The sequence below is a fragment of the Vanessa tameamea genome, chromosome 25 (assembly GCF_037043105.1).
Source record: "Vanessa tameamea isolate UH-Manoa-2023 chromosome 25, ilVanTame1 primary haplotype, whole genome shotgun sequence".
Lineage (NCBI taxonomy): Eukaryota > Metazoa > Arthropoda > Insecta > Lepidoptera > Nymphalidae > Vanessa > Vanessa tameamea.
Window position 1 is genome coordinate 962,360 of NC_087333.1, and position 23,238 is coordinate 985,597.

The following is a 23,238-nucleotide window of genomic DNA, read 5'->3' on the forward strand; positions in this document are numbered from 1 at the left end:
TCCGATATGTTTATGAAAAGCTGAAGTGACAAAAGGACACCATTTAAAAGTACTGTTTAGCCGCTGATTAAAAATTGAATTCGATTCGAATTGATTGAAGATTGATGTCGCTAGAAAAACGCGTTACGCGTTTCTCTGCAGTACGCATTACTCCCGTGTCTTCTGGAAGCGTCACGGGATCACTCGCTTATGCTACTGTGCAGCCCCGACGGTTGACCCATGTAGTCAACAGTCGACGACGACGGACTTCCAATTCCAACGGGGGATTCCTCTTGTACAGAGGACCGTCCCAGCCTCGGTGAGCCTATTGCGGTAGGGGGAGTAGGTGTGCATAGCGATCTGGCATGTACCCTACCCATACATAGCCTTTTAGCATACTGTCAAATAATATAGATACTAATCATCATTAAACAAGGACATAAACAGTTTACTATACTATATGTTCGACATATTCTTAACAGTATGTACATGGGTGTGCATTCGACATATGCAGACATCCTCTCTTCCGACTATATATATGTAGGTAATAACAACTACAGATACTTCTGTAAGAAAATATTATTTTAATATATCACTATTACCTGGCATGCGGTTTCATTTTTAAAACCATTCTCCAAAACGACTCACGCATGACCTATGTTTTTACAACATACTATCCAGCAACATACAGCCAGAAACCTTCACGTAAGTGTCAAAAAGATCTGTACAAAGTTTACGTGAATTAATCATTCATTCATTAACTGTATGAATGATTCGGTATACGAGTACATAGTACAAGATGTATTAATTATATGACCCACTCTGCTAAAGAAGACGGGAGAGAAGGCTATGCACAACTCCTTCGCAAGCCGTAATCGTTGCCAGGGGAATAGAGCTCTGTAAACCCGGGATCTTCTCTAGCTTGGATGCCCACATAGTAGGTCTAACCGTTAGGGCGTCACGATATCATACGCAAGCGATCCCATGATGCCATCCGAAGAGACGGAGTGGGTACTGCTAGTTTTGAGTGGCACAATTAGCACCTAGATGCAAGCAGTGTTCTGACGATTTCCCCTCTCCACAAAAAATATTTCAATGGTCCATGATTTCAACTCCGATGGTCCAAGACTTGACCTCATTGACGAGGGCCAAGCCAACACGCTTTTTTGTACCCTACACCTTGGGATGAAGATAGGCCTGCTCTGAGAAGTAAATCGCTAAAACGTCACCAAGTTTGTGTGCTATGATGTTATGTCCCTTGTGCCTGTAGTACACTGTACACTGGTTCAATCACCCTTCAAACCAGAACACAATTATACAATATTGTTTTTCTTGTTTGGCGGTAACTGATTTGATGGTACATGCCCAAACCTTTAAAAAAATGGTTTCTAATTTCGAATCAGAATCGTCCTCTTCTTCAAATATCAATCGATAATAATTAATTAGATATTTAGTATGCGTATCAATGAGATTTACATTTAATTTTAAATCATAAAATGACAATTCAAGAGCTCTCATAAAATTCTGATTGAAAAAGTAAATTTTGATTTGATTTATTTCAATTATTGACTTCCGTAGCATTAATTACAATTGATATTATGAAAAATATGAATACGTTTCTTACGTCATCAAAATCGACCAACATATTATTGACATTAAACGAAGATTTATTACGAAAACGTATCTCTAATCAACGATTTCACAACCATTTTTTTATTTTATAGTTGGCGAACGAACAGGAGGCTCACCTGGTCGCAAGTGACTACCACCGCCCATGGACCATACGCAGAACGTCGGGGGCTTAAGGTGCGTTGCCGGCCTTTAATAAATGAGACTCTTTTGTTGAAGGTTACCAATCGTATCAGTTCGCAAAAATATGTATGTTTTCAAAAGTATTTGTTTATTAATATAATCAAAATATTACCGTATTTAAACGACTTCCATATGTGATATGACGCTTAAAATTTAAATTTAATTCTAATTCGATAAACACCCACAACGTAAAACAAATAAATTACGTAAAAGTTAAAACATATTTAACAAATCTATATTATATTACAGGCGGTAATAAAATACTTAACTTGTAGCGTTTAAATAAATAATTTATCTTTTATTTGTTATACATAATATTAAATTAAATTGCATGTGAGAATATTAAACAATTCCTCAGATAGACAGATTAGTTGTATCATTTATGTGATATTCACGTCATGTCACGACGATACGACCGCACGTGTTAGAAAAAAAAAATTTGTTTACGAAAATAAAAACACTGATGGAATTTTATTTGAAAAATAATTTAAATTTTCTTTTAAATAATAATGTTTCATAACTAGTGATATAATTTATATTAGAGATCAATTGTTATTGATTTCTTTTTGTGTGCGCAAAAATGAAGTTTTACGGAATATTTGAACAGGGGAGCAAGATTAATCAAGTGATATGTGCCGTTTTGAGTAAGTCCATATATACTTTTAATTTGGTATTATTCAATAATTTGACGATGTTTTTTAGGAAGGACGTTTATATAGTTTTTAAGACGTAAAACATGGTAATATCCTGTAAATGTCCCTGTTGAGCTAAAGCCTCCTCTCCCTTTTGAGGAAAAGCTTTGGAGCTTATTCGTTTGAGATTCGAGCTGTTCCAATGCGGGTTGGTGGATACACATGTGACAGAATTTCATTGAAATTAGACACGTGCAGGTTTCCTTACGATGTTTTCCTTCGAATTTTTTAATTAAGTGCATGAAAATTCATTGGTACTTGCCTGGGCTTGAACCCAAATCATAATCGAATAAGGTGCACGCGTTCTAACCACCGGGCCATCTCGGCTTAATTTTAATTCGTACCATATGTAAATTAGTAATTAAAGTTTTTTTTTAAGTGAAACTTCTTTAGCATCGTTTGTGAATTGAAACTCGATGAAACGAAAATACGTCACGACAATGGGATAAACAAAAAAAAAACCAATTCATTATTATTCACTTCTACCGAGCGTGAATTGCACACACACACACACACACTTTTTTATTTAATTTCTGGTATCATATCGTAGGAAGTTTATGTGCTTGATTTGCCGATTAAAAAAAAAATTGACTAGTTTTTTTTTATATTTGAACATTATTATTATTGCCTGAGTTTGAACCTGGAATTTTCGCTTAAAAATCAAATATACTGTGTCTCAGTTCTATGTCATCATCATCATCATCTTCCTGCCATTATCGCAATTTTATTTGGGGTCGGTGTAGCATGTCAAATTCTTGCATACTTCTCTGTCTGACGTCAGCTCACAAGTAACATTATTTCCTGTCATATCGTCTTTCACACAATCCATCTATCGTTTCTTTGGTCGTTCCCTTCCTCTATATCCATCCACGTCCATGCTCAACACCTTCCTCAAAAATGATCCTCATTCCTCCGCATAACATGCCCAAACTATGAGAGCCGGTTTCTACATCTTCTCGGTTACTGGTACCACTTTTCCTCTTATGTACTCATTCCTTACTCTCTCCATTCGCGTAAGACCACACATTATTCTCAACATTTTCATCTCCGCTACATGCCGTTGTCTTTTAGTCATCCCTTTTGTAGCTTACCAGCAGGCCTGACCGTGGTCTTACAGATCTTCCCCATGAGTTTAAAGGGAATATGGGGGTCATGGTCTCAGTTCTATATATGTTCAAGAAATTAAACATAACTTTTACTCTACAGTAAACCTCCCGGTGCTGTCATACGGAGCCAGTACTGGCTGGATGTCTCCTATGACTCTTCTACTGCAGTCAGAAGATTCACCAAAAGGCGTACCTCTCACAGATACTGAGGTATAGTGTATGATGTTCATTATGATGTCTTTGAGACCTATTTCTGGTACGGATGTTTAAGAGAGTAATATATTGCCCAAGTGTCTTCGCAAACACAGGTGTACCCTAAGTGGCTAGCGTCTAAGGCTGCAAATATTGAGGCACTAAATTGAAAATTCGGGTTCAGGCTGGTACTAAATTTTTGAGAATTTTTTAATTAAGCAACTTGGAGTGTAGTGAGTGCCTTGAGTTTGGGTTTTATGGAATTACTTTACTACGAACGATTTAATTTACTTCCAAAGATTATTTTATTTATATTCTAGATATCATGGATGGCTGCTGTACCCTACTTGGTGTGTGTCCCATTTGATTTGATAATGGGCGTCATGGGAGATAAACTCGGACGAAAGATTTCGCTGATTTTTATATCCTTAGTTAGTGCTGTAAGTAATATGATTAGATCAAATACTACCTCAGAGAGGAATTTGCTATATTTCATTTAGCTTTTTTATCTGTGGTCTCTGTGCCACTATTTATATGATATAAATTAAAAGTAAAAAGAAAATATTTTTACAAAGTCACAACACATATACAAAATATTGTGGAGTTTTTCGTCTAGACCAACTACCGGGTACCAAAAAATATATCTTTGTCAGTGGAACTGAAGCTACAAGTCAAGTTTTAACTGAATAAAATAAAAGAATAAGTTCATAATTTAGTTTGCAAGATTTAATCTAAACAAAGTAAAAAACATTGCAACTTAAAAAAAATATTTTAAAAATACAAGTTAAAAATTGTGCTATTTTAGTTTTAACACTTCAAAATATAATTCTATGAGTTTTTGTTTTAAGGCTAGTTGGATCTTATTGCTTTCTTCCTTCAACATTTGGTGTCTCATCATAGCGAGGGCGTTCGTCGGTATAACCATGGCTGGTTGTTATGTCACTTGCACCACATACACCAAGGAGATCAGTGATAACAGCATTAGAGGTGCCTTGGGATGTTTGGTACGATCAGTTTTATTTATAAGGGTATTTTTTCAAGTTCAATTTTGTGCATATGTGAACCAGTATACGTGTGTGCACGGTTTTAATTGTGTATGTGCGTGATACGTAAACGTACGTATTCCATCAAGACTTTAAAATTTGACTTGTGTAACAAAATGCCAATATTTCCCAATCTCTAGTAAAGGTACCATATTTGGTAATCCATTGAGTAAGTTTATACATTATCTGGTGATTTTATAATTGAATTACTGCTGTCATTAAAATAAGGTTTTTTTATTATACACGATTTTTTTCACTTCTAAGATTTCTATCTTTATGTCACTGAAATTTCACACTGCCAGACAGTTTGAGGTTTGAGGATTTTTTTGTGTGTTATTGTGTGAATTCCTGCATATACAACAGATTGGTCCAATTGGTGAATAAAATAACCTTACTCCACCCATACGAAGACGAGACGGGCAGTTATTATATGGTCATGTTATTTATTTTCAGTTAATATTATTTCAAACAACTGGAAATCTCTTCATGTACGTTATTGGAGATCTGTTGAGCTATAACCTTATCCTCTGGGTTTGTCTGACAATACCGACCGTACACGTGGTAGTGTTTCTCTTTATGCCGGAGTCTCCTTCTTACCTCGTCAAGAAAGGAAGGGTTGAGGTAATTATTTTAAGCTACTTATGATTTATGGAAAGTGATGTCTATTGGTTGAAACACGTAGATCTTTACCGATGATTGCGGGTTTACCTTCACAAAAGCTTCTTGGAATTATCTTGTTTGTAATCGATGAATTACAAACTGGTGTCCAGTAGTGAAGAAATATTTCATGCGGGAATCTGTATGTCTTGGGTCAAAAACTGTCACATATGTGTCCAACAACCTGCTCCAACTTAAGTCAAGGCAAGGATGCTTTGGCCAAACAATGGAACCAGCCGTTATCTTCACTTATAGTCTATAATTAGCTCGATTTATTAGCTCAGCGTTCTAAAAATATCATAATGTTAATTAGGATGCAAGTAAAGCCTTGGCCTGGCTTCGATGCGAACCAGAAAATGATGCAAAGGTCCAGGAAGAAATAGAAATTATAAGAAAAGAACAGAGGAACGACGAAGTGAGCAAGTTCGCTCTCAAGACAATGTGTAAGTTTCAGCTTTATCGTTATTTTCTCGACAATACTTTAAATGGCATAACTATCTCATTGGTTTTTTCGCGGCTTACAGTAGAGTGAACGGGCAGAAATCGCCTCTTTAAGAAAAAGCATTATGTCTCTCCTTATATACGGTTCTATATTTGATTTTGTTAGGATTTAATGGAAACAAGTAGGTTTATATGTGAAGAACAGCTTAGACTTTATTTAGTTCTGAGATACAATACATCAGCTGGTAATTTTCACAGAGTAGAGTAAGTCATAAAAAAAGAAACCAACTTGACATAACAGCGAACGCATATCAATGGAGCAAAAGGCGCGAAATTTGAATATTTTTTTCTTATTTTTTTTTAATGTATTTATAATGGAATAGGCGTTTGTCTTCCATCTCACCTGATGGAAAGTGTATTATTATTATTTAACCTTAGTTTTGGTTACTGTACGGGGATGAAATAACAGTTTGTTTCTTATCATTTCATTATCCGAAAACTTTATTTTTTCATTGCACCTGTTATTTGATACATAAAAGCGAAAGTAAGTTCGTTTCAACCGGGTGTTCTACGACATATCACTTTTAAGAGTACATTCAACCGAACACATTCATAAATTACCATTTGTTTTTGTCACATGTACGAAAGATAAATAGATTAAATACAGTATGTAATAATTTTATCTTATTACAAACAAACAGGCAACCGTAACAGTGGCTTGGAAATTTAAATAAACATTAAGATAACTCGAACATAAATCATTGGTAAATGTTGGAAAGTACTTGGTAATGCTGCCGTGTGATTATTTTGTTGTGAGCCTTAATGGCCCGGTGGTTAGTATGTGTAGATCTTAACAGACGATTCCGAGTTCAAAACCCGGCATGCACCAAATTTTTATGTGATTAATTTGTCTTTACAATTCATTTCGTACTCGGTGGTGAAGGAAAACATCGTGAGAAAAACATGTGTCGAATGAAAATTGTAAAAAAAAACAATCCTTAGTGTTGTTGCGTGATGGTTTGATGAATGAGTGAGCCAGGGGACATAAAATCTTAGTCCCAATATTGCTGGCACATTGGCGACGCGTTTATTTTTCCTACAGAGTCGATGTCTATGTGCTGGTGAGCACTTATCATCAGGCAGAACATACTGCCCGTCACAATATTTTTTAAAAAAATATGCGAACGAATTACGAAACTCTTTTTTTTTAAAGTCGGTTCAAACAAGTAACTGTTTGAAACAAAATAATATTTATTTACCTTTCAGTCACTGATAAGATCCTTAGAAGAGCTTTCCAAATAGCCATGGTAGCGACCATAGCTAGAGAAGTGTGTGGAGCTGTACCAGTTCTGAACTTTGCTGGTGACATCTTTAAATTGGCATCTCACGACACCGGTCTGTTGTTGAGTCCAAACCAACAGGCTATGCTGCTTGGTGTCGTTCAAGTGGTTGGTTCGGCTCTCGCTTCAAGTATCGTCGAAAAATCAGGCAGAAAGGTAATCAAACTCAAACTCAAATTCCTTTATTCAATATAGAAGCATTATACTAACTTATTGATAGTCTGCTATCAATTATAAACTCACTAATTGTATAGTTACCCTTTCGCACACAATCGTACCTTAACAATTTTTATAAATTTGGCAACAGAAGCATTTTGAACGCTTTCTGGGATTCTGTTGTAAAACCGTATACATTGCCCCACAAAAGAGTTACTAACTCTATGCAGTCGAGTAACAGAAGTTTAATTTGTCTTGTAATTAATAAATAATTCCTTAAGTGTAATTTCGTTGAGATTCTTAAGTTGATCTTGAATTAACTATATATATATATATTTTTGATAAATACTAAAAAACGAACCAACTAAATAACTCAAAATTTATATTTTTGATATTAATGACTTTACCAAACATATATATGTATAACACAGCAAGACTGAACCGAGATGGCCCAGTGGTTAGAACGCGTGCATCTTAACCGATGATTTCGGGTTCAAACCCAGGCAGGCACCACTGAGTTTTCTTGTGCTTAATTTGTGTTTATAATTCATCTCGTGCTCGGCGGTGAAGAAAAACATCGTGAGGAAACCTACATGTGTCTAATTTCAACGAAATTCTGCCACATGTGTATTCCACCAACCCGCATTGGAGCAGCATGGTGGAATATGCTCCATACCTTCTCCTCAACGGGAGAGGAGGCCTTAGCCCAGCAGTGGGAAAATTACAGGCTGATTATGTTTGATGTTATATGTACAGCAAGACTTTGTATTGCTTTAAAAATTGATTTTAAAAGTATGTATCTATTTGAATACTTTGCTTTTAATATTCTCATTTTCTAAATTTCCAGCCTCTTCTTCTGTTGTCATCTCTGGTCTCTGGTCTAAGTATGTGCGCACTCGGTTCTTGGTTCCTATTGCGTGACCTTGGAATCGGTGCCCCATCTTGGGTGCCATTAATGACGTTGTGCCTTTGTATCTTCTGTGATTCATCTGGCCTTCAGCCTATCTCCATTGTGCTAGCAGGAGAGATATTCTCTTTTAAGGTGAGGATTTTGTGGTTATTGTTTTTTGTTACTCTATGCGTATAATGATGTTTTGGTTTTGGCCATAGCGGGTATTAAAAAAATTAGTCAATTGCGCAGGACGTATTACAATGCACAAGTATACAGTTGCGTTCTATTTTCAACCTCTCTTAATTCGATGGGATGGTAAATGCAAAACAACCACAAATAGTTCAGGCGCAGGACTTTCGACTGAAAATCCTAATATTTCTGCATTGTCTCATCCCGGCATTTAAACCCAGGACAATAAGTCATAAAAATCCCTAAGTCATAGATTTGATTTGGTATTATGAATGGTTAGAGCTGAAATAACGTAAGTTTAATTGATAATTTTAAATAATAAAAATATTTCACACAGTTTTATTTTTTCAGTATCGAGGAATTGTGATGGCTATCACAATGTCTTGTGCTTCATTTACTGACTTTCTTCAGCTGTTATTCTTCAAGCCACTCGCCACAGCAGTTGGCATTCACGTGGCCTTCTACTTCTTCGGAGTGATCTGCTTGATCATGTCTCTTTACGTTATTCTATTCATCCCCGAAACTAAAGCTAGATGCCTTGAAGATATTTACAAAGATCTCCTCAAAAGCATGAAAGTGAAAAAGACCGAAGAACACGAACTTACAAAAGTTTAAAGAAAGTTTCATAAATTTCCCATACCTGGGAAAAGTTCTGTTATCCATTAGTGAGGAGCTTGGAGCTCATACCTCCACACTTATCTACTGTACATAATATATGTTCGATATATGCACATTTATTCACAATGCCGTCCAAAGCCACGGCGCTAGTAATGAACAAATACAAATTTATCACGTGGTAACACATTGTTGTTTGCCTGTATTTATCTGTGACCAGCGCTTTTTGGTTGATATCTGCATACTTTATTCAATGAAACATTATGTTGATGTTATGTCCCTTGTGCCTGTAGTGAATTGGCTCACTCATCTTACAAACCGAAACACAACGATATTAAGTATTGCTGTTTGTCGGTAGAACATGTGATGAGTGGGTGGTACCTACCCAGACGGGCTTGCACAAAGACAAAGTATTCTGGCGAACTTACCATTTATTGATCGATTTACATTTAATACAATTCTGTAAAATAAATCTACTTAAATAAAGTATTTTTGATTGTTTGATTTGCTGGCTTATCGTTAGTAAAATAAATAAAATACTCAGTTAGTTTATAGTTATTGTAATTTTACATTTTATTACTATTAATATCTGACTAAGACTATAAATGCAAAGAAACTCCATCTGTCTGTTAACTCATTACGAACTGAACCGAAAGTATTACAATTTGATGAAGACAATCAATTTAATTTTATAATTTATACAAATTTCGGGATTTTAGTGAAGTTTGACGCTGACAGAGTAGGTGGAACGTAGCCTATTTTTGTATGAACACATCTTTTGGGACTTTCATCGCTTTCATTTCGTTTAAGAGCCATTTCGAGGATTCAGCGATATTTCCAATCTGAATTTGATCTTTATTACATTCAGAACGAATGACCCCAACAACTACCGCATTACCTTTCTGAAAAAATATAATTAAAGTAAAATTAAACGGTCCGTAGCTGGACAGAAGCATCATCTCAGTGAATGAGTGCCGTAGGGGATCTAGAGTATAGATTCTAGAGAACGTTAGTGCCCATTCTTAGATACTCACAATTTCTTAGTCGCCAACTATCGGGGCGTCATGGTATCTGAGCGTTTTACCAGGAAAAAGGTCAAATGCGTTTTACCATAAAATAGACATTGGCGCTGTTAGATATATTAATCATCCCTTACTTCGCCAAAGCGCCACCAACCTTAGGAACTAAGATCTTATGACCATTGTGGCTATAGTCACACTGGCTCACTCACCCTTCAAGCTGGAACACAACAGTACCAAGGATTGCTGCTTGGCGGCAGAATGATGAGTGGGTAGTACCTACCCAGGCAAAACAAAGCCCTATCACCAAATACGGCTCATGATACAATTCACCGAGCCGAGATAGCCCAGTGGTTAGAACGCGTGCATTTTAACCGATGATTTCGGGTTCAAACCCAGGCAAGCACCACTGAATTTTCATGTGCTTAATTTGTGTTTATAATTCATCTCGTGCTCGGCGGTGAAGGAAAACATCGTGAGGAAACTTGCATATGACTATTTCAACGAAATTCTGCCACATGTGTATTCTGCCAACCCACATTGGAGCAGCGTGATGGAATATGCTCCAAACTTTCTCCTCAAAGGGAGAGGAGGCCTTAGCCCAGCAGTGGGAAATTTACAGGCTGTTAATGTAATGTAAAAAAAATACAATATTCATGAGATGAGATGGGTGGCTGTTTTTCTAGTCCAGCACTCCATAAGCTATCACTCTACTATACTCTATAATTCGTGACCAATGGGAACCTGTCAATCATCGGGACCATTCGTTGAAGGTGAAAAAACAAATTGTAAAATCTTTATTATGATTGGTTAAAATTGAATAAAGAGAAAGAAGGAGAGGGCAAAACTTACTTTTGATTCACAGAGAACGGGACCCCCTGGGGTGGCGATACATTGATCATCTGCGTTAGTACCACAAGCTATTTCTGATGTCGTTTTACCGCCAAAATTGCTACAAGATCCTGATGTTACTTTGAGTAGTGTCTGAAAGGCATTGGGAAATGTCAAATCAGTTGTCACATACAAATTATCATTATCCAAACTAATATAATATTTAAATGGGAATGAGAGTTCGATAATTTTTTACGCTTTCCCGTCTTAACTACTCAAGCGATCATCTTGAAATTTTTGCATACTAGTTGTCATGGGTATAAAGAATACACAGTACATAATAAATGCACAAAAGTAATTGTATTTCTAATGAATATTATGAACATTCTCCTCAGTTTACATTACTTTTAAAGTTAAAAAGTTTTCGCATCATAATAAAGATTATGCCAATATTAATTGTTACCGAAGTAATTTCGTCATTGCTGTCGAAGCCGAGGGTCATACAGTCGCCTGCTGGCTTTTGGAAATCCAAACAAGCACCTTGTCCCTTTTTCGATCCCCATTTAACTTCCTCTTCAAGCACTAATAGGCCAAAATCAAATACGTGTGAACCTAATATGAGAAATAAAAAAATATATTAGAATGGATAGAAAGGTAGATTTTACCTTATTGATATTATCTGGGTAGTTACGGTATATCACATTTTCTACCACTAAGCAGTAATACTTATTATTGTTGTATTTCAGTTGGAAGTGTGAATGAACCCTTGTATAGGGCTAGCTCTCAAGGTTGATACCACATTGCCGAGGCAAGAAATGGTTAATATTTCTTATAGTACTAGAATAATCTACGGGCGGTGGTGACCTCTCACTGTGAGGTGGCCCATTTACCAGTCTGTCCAATAATTGTAAAAATAATAAAAATATTTAAGTAAGTAAGGTAAATTGTTAGTTTATATTCCTTACCAGAATTATATTCGGGATGAAATTTCCGATGGCGAACCGTATAATTGCGGGCTGGCTCCGGTGATCCTGGTATTCTTGCGTACAGCATATGCTGCTGGGCAGATTTTAAGCAGGTTGCCGCGGTTAAAATAATTCTGGTTCCGATGAGGGAGCCCAAGCAGAAGACACTCTGTGCTGTCTGTTTCACATCAGCTACCCTGTAGAAACCGTATATTAAACAACAGTGTGTATATGCGACTACTGATTAAAACTATTTTCTATGGAAGATGGTTTCGTTACAAATTCCTTCAAAGTCAGTATATTTACATTAGAATCTTGGTTAAAATGTCTCTCGTGTAACTAAGCTGGCTCACTGATGCTTTGAACTGCAATTGTTATTAATTTGACTAATAAAATATACATATATTAAATAAACTAACGAAAATATTAAATATACTAACTTATATAGTGATACTGCCCAAGGAATAACGTCCGATTGTGGCGCCAGACAGCTTTCTGAAAATTGAATAATATATTTCATGATTTTAAGTACATTCCAAGCATGTCGCTAGAATAAAAGGTATGAAATCGATCCGTTCAGTATTACATGATTGAGTTACATCTTAACATACAGACTCTAGCATTTATAAAATTAGTAGGATAATATTTGCTAACTCATCACTGGATCGAGGATAATGGAAGCGGCTACTGCGGTATTCTCCATCCGTCGTATTGGATACAACAGAGTCTCACTACTCACCAGTATTCTTATTGCTTATAACTGGTGGTTCTATGACGAGAGCCTTCGTGCAACACCAAATGAACTGTCCTGGACACGGTTTAGCCAGTTCTCTGCAATGAAAAAAGGGGGTTTATATCAATGTGACATACTTGATAAAACTATTTGTATTAGTAGTAACCTCGTCATTGGTCTATTGGCTTATAGAGGTATAGATTTTAAAGCAATGGGTTCAAACTTTGGATCTGATCAATATTAAAGTTTTTGGGTTTTCTGTCGCCATTATATCTATAGCTGCCTGGTTGATAGTGCTTATACTCCCGTATCTCAGAAACCATGTAAAGCCGTTGCTGATGCATCTGAAATATTTCTGGTGGTGTTCAATTCATCTGTCCCATTAAAAGAGTGAATCTGTGTTTGTGAACAAAATCGTACCCTACAATATTATGTTATAGGTGGTTATAGATTGTTACTTTTCCTATAGTATGACCACCGTGTCAAGAAGACATCATCATCTCGGTTGCTTTTATTACTGGTACATGATCTGGTAAGTTGGTTCTTCAATCAAAAAGAAAAAACTATTTTTTAAAGATAATAATGTTGTCAAATGTCATAGTGTCCTCGCACCAGTATTAAAGGAAAGAGAGTATTATATAGCTTAGCCTGTGGTGCTATAATAAATATAATAGTAGTTCTTATGTTGATTTTTTTTTCTAAATGAATGTTTTCCGAAAAATTTGAAATTAAAAAATGTTGGTATTTAGTAAAATAAGTAACCTACCTAAATTCGCTTTTGTGTATAACACCTCCAGGCATGATCGTGTGTTCCTCGTTACAGAAGCTCTCGTGAACACAAAGTCCGTCCTCACCATTCTTTGCTATACATGTGTTTTCGGCTACGAATCTTTCTAGAACAAGAACAATGATAATATTAAGATGAAAGATTTTATTATTATTATTATATAAAAAAAAATAAGTAAGTCTTTTATGTGTTAGGCTGTTCACAACCGCACCGCGTCAGCAAATAACTGCATTCTTTTGCTGCACCGTATGAAATTAAGCTTGCATGTTGAGCGTCACTAATCTACCAAATATATCAGACCAGTGAAAATTCGGCAAAGGAACTCACTCAACGTTCTTCCCACATAAAACATATAGCAGATTTTATTCCGATACATGCAGGTTTCCTAACGATGCGCTCCTTCATCGCCGAGCACGAGATGAAGTAATGATACAAATTAAGCAAATGCTAATAATCACACAAATTAAACATCTGAAAATTTAGTAGTACTCGCGCGGGTAATTTACTGTTAAGATTCACGTGTTCCTATCGTTGATCATTAAGTTCACTGAGTAATGCTGGTTTAATACGAAAGGAGTTACACGGGAAGTCTAATCAAATCTTCACTGTATGTAAAGTAAGATCTAGTTTTTTTTTTAAAAAATAGGTAAGCGTATGAACAAAATATGGCTAACTGATTGTGGATAATACTCATTCAGAAATTGGCGCAAAACAAAATACCAACTATAATCTTGGGAACTACTTATGTACCTTGTGAGTGTAGTTACACTGACTCACCCTTCAAATCGTGAAACAACAATACTAAGTATTGTTGTTTGGTGGTAGAATATCTGATAAGAAAGTGGTATCTACTCAGATGGATTTGCACAAAGCCCTACAACCAAGTAAAAATAATTTCATTTAACTTACGATCTAAAGACAAGTTATCGTCATTATTGTCATCATCAACTTCACGAATCAGGCGGTAAGCCGTGGCAGCCAGAAATATAGTACATACCACTATTATTCGTAGCAGTCCCATCTGTAAAAAAATATTTATTCCTCTTTATTAGGAAATGTCTCACTGCTGGGCTAGCCTCCTTTTAGAGAAGGTTTGAAGCTTTTTACATCACGCTGCTCCAAGTTGGTGGAACCTACGGCTTTATCTGCGCGAAATTTATAAAACACAAACTTCTAACCCCCGTTTTATCCCCTTACGGGTGGAGTTTTGTAAATCTTTGCGGATGTCTACACCCTATAAGGACCCACCTGCCAAATTTCAAGTTGTTAGGTGTCGATTTCATTATCAGCTTTCGATTGCGTTAGGCATGATATTCTTCTAGAAAAACTTAAATATCATGAAATCAAGGGCCCTGCATTGAAATTAATTTCCTCCTATCTTAATGAAAGAATTTTGAAGGTTGTTGTTAACGGAGCAAAATTAAATGGCGCTCTGGTTCAGATGGGTGTACCACAGGGTTCAATTTTAGGACCTCTCCTGTTCTTAATATATGTAAATGATTTAACTTATTTTGTAAATAAGACTTGCGACATTGTACTGTTTGCAGATGATACATCCCTTGTTTTTAAACTCGTAAGGAAAATAAACAACTATGACGTTGTAAGCAGTGCTCTGTCGCGGGTTCTTGGTTGGTTTGACATAAATAATTTGGTACTAAATGCAAAAATGACTAAATGTATTTTGTTAATGTCTAGTCAAATTCTTCTGAGGTAATTTTGAATAATGAAAGACTTGAGTTTGTTGAGTCGACGGTCTTTTTAGGGATAACCCTTAACTCCAAACTTCAGGGAGGCACCCATTTTTATGCCCTAGCAGGGAAACTAAGTAGTGCCATTGATGCAATAACAACAATTAGAAAACTCACGGACATAAGTACTGCTAGACTAGTTTATTTTAGTAATTTTCAATCTTATGTCATATGGAATATTGTTATGGGGTAATGCAGCAGATATTGAAATAGTATTTATTTTGCAGAAAAGAGCTATCCGAACTATTTACAATATTAGCTCTAGGACATCATTACGCTAAAAATTTAAAGAAATAAGTGTATTAACGGCTGCTTCACAATATATTTATGATAATATAATGTTTATGTAGAAGAATATACAAAACTATTCCATAAAAGCTGATATGCATACTATTAATACAAGAAATAAGAATAAACTTGTAACCCCTACTTTCCGTTTGCATACGGTACAGAGAACGTTTTTTAGCAATGGTATACGCATATATAATAAGATACCGGGAAATATAATCAATTAACCATTTACTAAATTTAAAAAGTTTAACATAACATAACATAACATAATAAGCCTGTAAATTTCCCACTGCTGGGCTAAGGCCTCCTCTCCCGTTGAGGAGAAGGTATGGAGCATATTCCACCACGCTGCTCCAATGCGGGTTGGTGGAATACACATGTGGCAGAATTTCGTTGAAATTAGACACATGCAGGTTTCCTCACGATGTTTTCCTTCCCCGCCGAGCACGAGATGAATTATAAACACAAATTAAGCACATGAAAATTCAGTGATGCCTGCCTGGGTTTGAACCCGAAATCATTGGTTAAGATGCACGCGTTCTAACCACTGGGCCATCTCGGCTAATAAAGTTTACTAAGACTAAATTAATAAATAAATCTTATTATTCATTAAAAGAATACTTTAAAAAAACACCTGGATTTAGGCTCGGGTTCCATCACAGGACAGTAATTGTTGTAAAAAAACAGCATTGTAAATCTGTTTATTTGAAAAGGGCAACTATGCGAGTTTCTTGCCGTTTCTTCTCACTGGAAGCTGCTTTCCGAAACGGTGTTAGTAATTAAATATCGACGATTCAAAAACGCTTCATTGTGAAGTTTACTTGAATAAATTGATTTTGATTTGATTTGATTTGTGACTTCTATTATCCGACTACATAACTTTAGTAGGAACCGGAAAGAAACTCAATATTTTTCTGTTCCATTATTTCAATCACCAAGTTATTGCAATCAATTCTGGTTATCAACAATCCAAGCATTTTTCTCTTCCATATATATTTTACCGAAAATGTATGAAATCTAGGAATTGTATACAAAGCCAAGGAAAATACAATTCCGGTAACATATATAAAAAAATTTTTTGAATAAATTGCCTCGTTTATAACTTTTTTTAACTAATGTAATGTATTCAATTGCAAAGTTAAAAATATATGTGGATATCTACTATATAAACGAATATTGCCCGAAGAATTTATTGATTTAGAATCGGAAACTTGGCGTTATAAGCTGGACTTTTATCTCGTGTATAGACACGTTGTGACTCAATGTTTTTGTAAATTGTGATTTGACGCAACTGAGACCGTAGCACTGAACATGTATATGCTGTAAATTTACTTGTTTTTATCAATCTCTGGGAGTGATTTTGTGTACAGGGACGGAAGTGCGTAACAGGAAGCCGGGAAATCGGGCGCTATTCAATTTGATCAACGAAAACGCGAGTCATCTCATTTTCCATGGGTTATAATGTCATATGTGACTAATGTTAAACTCGTTTTGACTTCATAAAAAGTAAAATGATTCACTCATTAATAAATATGTAGGAGAAAATTAATCAGATACATTTCAATATGCGTTGCGAATAACGGGATTTAATAAAAATATCATTCTATTAATATGGCTATTAAGTATGTAAATATTATTAGGGTTAATATGAATAATTGCTTTTTAATAACTTATAAGTAAAACTAATTCTATAACAACCATCGATTATTTTATAACAAGAAATGACTTAATATTAAAACGACTTATTTGTTAAAATATGGATAGATTATATTAAATATATCGTAACTATTATTTACCTTAAATGTCTGGGAGGCGGACTTAACTCGAAACACGCGCGTTCAGTGGAACCGTTTCAGATAAACTAAAATTAAGTCATCGTGAATTTGCCTGCAAGTGTAATTAAATAATAAATAATCAATTAAAACATTGCTATATTATAACATAGTAATTGTTACATCTGATTGCCTCGTATGAGGGCCCAGATACCCGAGGTCTTGGGTTCAAACCTCAAGTCGCCGATAAAGTCATTGGGATTTTCTATTGAATAATTCTCAGTGGGAGTTTGAAGTTGGAAGTGTGTTGCGTGCCTCAGAAAACACGTAAAGCCGTTGATCCTACGATGAACTCTAGCCGGTTTCTGGATTTTCCGTCCCATCGGATTATAAGGGGTAGTAGAGAGAATAACTGTGTTTGCAAACACATTACAATGTGTCAGTCGTAGTTGGCTGGTCACCCTTGATATTCAAAACAAATGAAATCAATTTTATTCAAGTAAACTTCATTATGAAGTGCTTTAATATAAACACTACCACCCTTACGGAAAGCAGCCTCCAGCGAGAAGAAACGGCTCGTAATGCTGTTTTTCACAATAATTTGTGTCCTGTGATGGAACCCGAGCCTAAATTCAGGCGTTTTTTTTTTTTACGAAATTGCGTTTCAACGGGGAAATGCTGCTAGCATTCTTGCCACCATTCTACGCGGTCAAGCTTTATACAGTAACTATTTTTTATTCATATTTGTATATAGGACGTAATGTTAGTTATACGTATATCTTTATAAATGTAATTATTTCGTAAATGTGTGTCACTGAGCGTGTAACTGAGGTCCTCCTAATCGACTGGGACAGATTTTTTTGTGTGTGTCTTGATTGCATCCTGATGTGGTTTGAATTACGCCCCTTAGACAATACAATTGGGTTTCAGGATATACATATATTATAATTAATATAATTATATAAAAATAAGATAATTAACATAATATACATTATATCTCTCCCGTTCGAAACCGAGACGGATGGCTATAATTGGTTATATGATATCTTATCTTTGACAGTGAGCAGTAAAATCATAACTCAGTTTTACAATTGAAAATTCCTTGTTGATTGAATAGTTTGCATGGTTATTTATTAGGGAAAATAGTATTAATTTAATTATAACTATATTGTTCGTGTTATCAATTATGTGAAGAATTGTGGCCATGCTAAAGCAAAGGGTTAATTTCTGCATACATACATATGTATTAAAAAAAAAAGTAACCGCAGTTATTGTCTATGGGATTAATTTAGTGCTTAGTAAGATATTAAGGTACGATACACGTCTGATTATCTCTTTATTTAAGAAGAAATAACAAAAACATTTTATTTATGTAGCATTATCTGAATAATTTTGTGTAACTACGTTTCGCTAATTAAAGTCAATATTGTTTATTGATTTCCTAAAAAGTACCACAGGTTTATAAAAAAATACTTCGAGGTTTCAAAATACAGCTCTACTAATCTTGGTAGGGGTAAGTTGGATTGGATTCTCCGATATGCTATTGGTAAAATTGTATTTATAGCTGTGGGTATGACGTGTTGTGATTGGCCAGCATAATACCACGTTGGTCCTATTTACGGCGGCCCTAAGAGGACGACAGCACGGATGGCCTCGCGCTGCCACGAGACCATCTTCGCCCCCTGCGGAGAGATCGTAAGGTCTGCGGAAGCATTATATCAATAAGATCCCGCAGCCACTTCGATTCGCGCCGAAGACGACTACATATGTATATATTTGTAGGTCCCCCTCCTCCCTCAGGACTTCGGGTACATTTCTAAACGTTTCCCCTAATACAAAAAAAATGTCCAGGACAGTAATAATATTTTAATTTCAATTTTAATGTTAGCTCATATTGCATTTCTTCATACTACAATTCATTTGAAAAATTATCTTTGGTTATTGGTCTTGCACTTTTAACGGCAGCCATATTTAATAGCAACGACTGTTTTTGTTTTTTGTTTACAAATATTATCAAACGGAATCTGTCTGGAGGAGATCATTTCCATTATGTATAATAAATAAGTAGAGATGTGCCGATTATAACTTTGGCTGACTAGCCGACTAACCGATTAGTCGCTTGTACAGAGACCGAGACAGTTTAGAGCATGTTTTTTGTAAAAAAATAAAGTGTTGTTGTTCATTAAAGTGAGCTTAAGATAAATTAAAATTTAAACATGTCAAAAAGAAAGTCTCGATGGATATTTTTGATCAATTTGATAATGATTAACGTAAAGTCAAGTGTAAACAGTGACAAATGTTAATTTATCTAAAATTTGGTTAATGTTTCTAAAATATATATATTAAAAGAAGCCAGTTAATTGACACTCTTAGCCGGATAGTCGGCTTTACCGACTAGCCGCCGACTAGTCGGAACATCTTTAAAATCAATACACAACAACTGTTAATACGAGCAGTAGAACATAAAATATTTATTTATGTTTAGCTAAGTAAATTTTTATTCAACATGTATGCATGCTCTGTTGATGTCAAGGTCAAATATCATAAAGTTTATTTACGTTTGCTGTTGCAATCATATAAAATGTCATTTTATACAAGATTTGTATGTTAATGATCAATAACTTAGAACAACCTTATTTAATTGGGTTGGGTTCAGGATTTATTAGGCACGATTTTTGGGACACAATTTGTTGTATATTTTAAAGGTTTAGTCCTTTATTACAACAATACCAATTGCGTCGTGCGAAAATGCATCGTTTTCGAGAAAATTGAGAAAAGCTATCATAACCTATAGACGCGAAATGTGTGCTCGTATTGTTTGTTTTGATTTATTTGCTAGAAATCTTAGATTTACACATTCGACTGTATAAAATTGACACAAAACCGGCTCAGGGACCAAATCTCTAACATATACAACACTTTGTTTCGCCAAATTCGTGCAGAAAAATTCCAAACCCCTACCTTTTAACTAATTAAACAAATACAATTAAATTCATACCAAAAATAGGTCAACTTATAATAAAAATATGATTAATACATTCGTTTTTTTTTTTTTAAACTAAAACATTAATTTTATTATTCGTACAAATCAAAGTATCGGGACATTATAGGACATTGTATAGTGACGTTGTACTTATTATATTAAAACGAATGACGGGTAATTAATCCAAAATACTCACATCAGAGCCAATTACACAGATCCAATTAAAACAGAAATCATCGGTCAACAAGGGAACACAACGTTGATTTATTCAAATTACGTACACATTGTTAAACACGCACACACACCAAAACACAGATAACAATCTAACAATATGAACAAAGAATTAGCAAATTATTGTTTAAATAATTTTTTATCATCGAACGAATGTTTCCGCGATGAATGGACTCCGCTTACTGAATACAGATTGTTTAAGTACGTCCTTCTCAGAAACCGCTACTAAACCAGTTTTTTCATCATAATTGTTCGCGATGAACTATTTGATACGTAATGGTAATTAAACTGACATGTTTATAAACACAAATGTATTATTATCATAACTATTTAGTCTTGTATCATATATACTAACTATATTTATATGTAAATAACATATACATATTTTATGTAGATTGGCGACCGCGCAAATGGCTATGATTTTAAATGGTCACCATAGCTAGATATAAGTGCGCTCTACGTAATATTAACCATTCCTTAGATCGCCAATGCGAAACCATCTAGAAGAACTAATATGTTATGTCTCTTGTGCATATAGTTGCACTGGCTCACTCACACAACCATACCAAGTATTGCTACCAAGAATATCTGATGAGTGGGTGGTACCTATCTAGAGGCAATTGCACAAAGGCCTACCTCAAAGTGAACATCACGCTACAACGGAGGCCTCCCGCATCTGGTCGTCTCTCTGACAATGATGTTTGTGTGAGTGTGTGTCGTAAAGCTCCAGTAAGCGAAGTTATTTTGGAAATATATTGGGAATATATATTGAAATTATTTAACTTGAGAAAAGCTTAGGTTATTATTAAATTTTATTTATATTGATATGATAATGTGAGTTTAAGTACCGTGTACATAAGGATAGGTTATTTATTAACAAAAAAAATATTGATTATAAAATATATTTATTCTTAGTTACAATTCTTCTAGCGCTGTGGGTTAGAGTGAGAGAGGAGGAGCTTGCCTACCGCTTCCGTTTGCGTAAGAGAAAGGGAAGCCAGACAGACTGGCGCCGTAACGCGTTACGTAACGAAGCGGTTTACCCTCCCCTAAAAAGTTATGACTTCAAAAAGTAGTCTATGTCCTTCTTTGGTTTCAAGCATGCTTTTCAACAAAAGTCTTCAAATTCAGCTCCGCGGTTAAGCCAAGTCGTAATCTTCAAAATACGTTTTCACACGTAACTTAAAGACAGAGTTATTGTAATTTATAATATTAGTGTAGTATATATAATATTAGTACATAAAGTTATATTTTATTCCTGTACTTCTAATATCAAAACCTACGTCGCAATTTTAAATACCAGGAAATTGTTTATAATTAATATGTTACTTATTTTGATAAGGATTAATACTGTTGTATACAATTATTTTATTTAATTTACCGTAAATTTACGTTACTTATCTTTAAAAAGAAAAACGTTTCTTTAGACATTTTTCATCAAAGTACCACCAAGGTATTTTAATTAGATATATCAGCAGTGCGATTCTGTAAGAATTCACTTCGCATTTCACTCGTGAAATATTGACAGCCGACTTACAGTGATACGCCATTTTGATACGCGTATCCTATTCATTATATAGTTATTATAGGTAATATCACATTATGAGATTTCGAGCTCGTATCCTGTGGTGAGTTTCGAGTTTCTTATTTCAGAATAGACTAACTGATAAGTTTTATATTTTAGTCATAAGTTATTTTATCACTGTGAAAGCTCCTTGGAATAAATTCATCAGCACAAAGTATAATTATAGTAAAAATATACTTCCATATCAAATATATGAGAAGACGTTATTGATTCATCTAAATATAAATTAAAAAATGGAACAAAAATGGACATTAACTGTTTAAAGGTTAAAGGCTCATTGACTTGTATTTTAAAAGATATTAAGATTTTTTTCAACAAAATAAGCTGCTTTTCATTCAAAATATTTTGCAGCTTATAAGTATACTAGTTTCCGCCCGCGGCTTTGACTACGTGAGGGGGTTTCGTGTTCAGGTGCTTGATAAACCATGTACTTTTCTGTATCCCCGATAAAGTTTATCCTAAATTTCATGATGACAAGTTGAGTAGTTAAGACGTGAAACGTAACAAGCAAATAAACAAACACACTTTCGAATTTACAATATTAGTGATGCTGGCTCGTGTTGTGTTTAAACCAAACTGTAAGTTATATTAAGATTGACTTACTTATAAGATCTTTATTGAAACGAAGTTCTTTTACGCGGCTAACAGTAGAGTGAACTGGCAGAAAACGTCACGTAGGTAAAAAGCGTTATGCCCGACCAGTCGACTTTTCTCTCTTTCATTCTCTCTCCTGCTCTTTCTAATATATACGGTTTTATAAAACATTATTGAAACTTACTTTTAATTATCGTTTTCACACAATATTTTTAATAAAAATATTTAATTTCAAATTATTTTCGAATGTTCTTAATTCATTTCATCGCTTGATAATTATAAATATAGAAAACAAAAGCAACGTCGTTCCGTCCGTGTGTCACACGAAATATTTCTTTTGTTGATATAGGTAAAAATATCGTACCGATTTTTGAAACATCAGATTTAAGAGTTTATTCTCAAAAAGACAGATTCACTTACATGAGAACAATATAATAAATGTAACATATATTTTAATCGCTAGAAAAGTAGGTATTCTCTACTATATATATTGAGAGTTGGACTTAAACTGAGTTTACATTTTTTATATAAGAAGGTCATTTGTTATAAAGTTGTGCTCCATCGAAAGTAATATATTTTTGCAAA

At 34.8% G+C, this 23,238-nt stretch overlaps 2 protein-coding genes across 3 annotated transcripts; one reads left to right on the forward strand and one right to left on the reverse strand.

Annotated features, from left to right (window-relative positions):
- The first annotated feature begins 2,247 nt into the window (after nt 1-2,247).
- Nucleotides 2,248-9,129, forward strand: LOC113399547 (facilitated trehalose transporter Tret1-like). Its single transcript, XM_026638693.2, has 9 exons — nt 2,248-2,435; nt 3,690-3,799; nt 4,102-4,221; nt 4,630-4,785; nt 5,278-5,445; nt 5,795-5,924; nt 7,189-7,418; nt 8,266-8,460; nt 8,851-9,129. Exons 1-9 carry the CDS (start codon nt 2,372-2,374, stop codon nt 9,112-9,114), a joined length of 1,437 nt encoding a protein of 478 aa, XP_026494478.2. The 5' UTR covers nt 2,248-2,371; the 3' UTR covers nt 9,115-9,129.
- Nucleotides 9,130-9,662: 533 nt separating this feature from the next.
- LOC113399550 (uncharacterized) lies at nt 9,663-20,637 on the reverse strand. Of its 2 annotated transcripts, XM_026638697.2 has the most exons (10): nt 20,440-20,637; nt 17,285-17,375; nt 14,359-14,470; nt 13,429-13,555; nt 12,669-12,760; nt 12,370-12,424; nt 11,930-12,126; nt 11,428-11,576; nt 10,986-11,117; nt 9,663-10,016 (listed from the first exon to the last, which is right to left on the reverse strand). In XM_026638697.2, exons 3-10 carry the CDS (start codon nt 14,468-14,470, stop codon nt 9,870-9,872), a joined length of 1,011 nt encoding a protein of 336 aa, XP_026494482.2. In that variant the 5' UTR covers nt 17,285-17,375; nt 20,440-20,637; the 3' UTR covers nt 9,663-9,869. The 2 variants fall into 2 exon arrangements, with proteins under 2 accessions (XP_026494482.2, XP_064075090.1); XM_064219020.1 differs by lacking the exons at nt 17,285-17,375; nt 20,440-20,637 and having other exon boundaries at nt 13,429-13,551.
- Nucleotides 20,638-23,238: the final 2,601 nt, after the last annotated feature.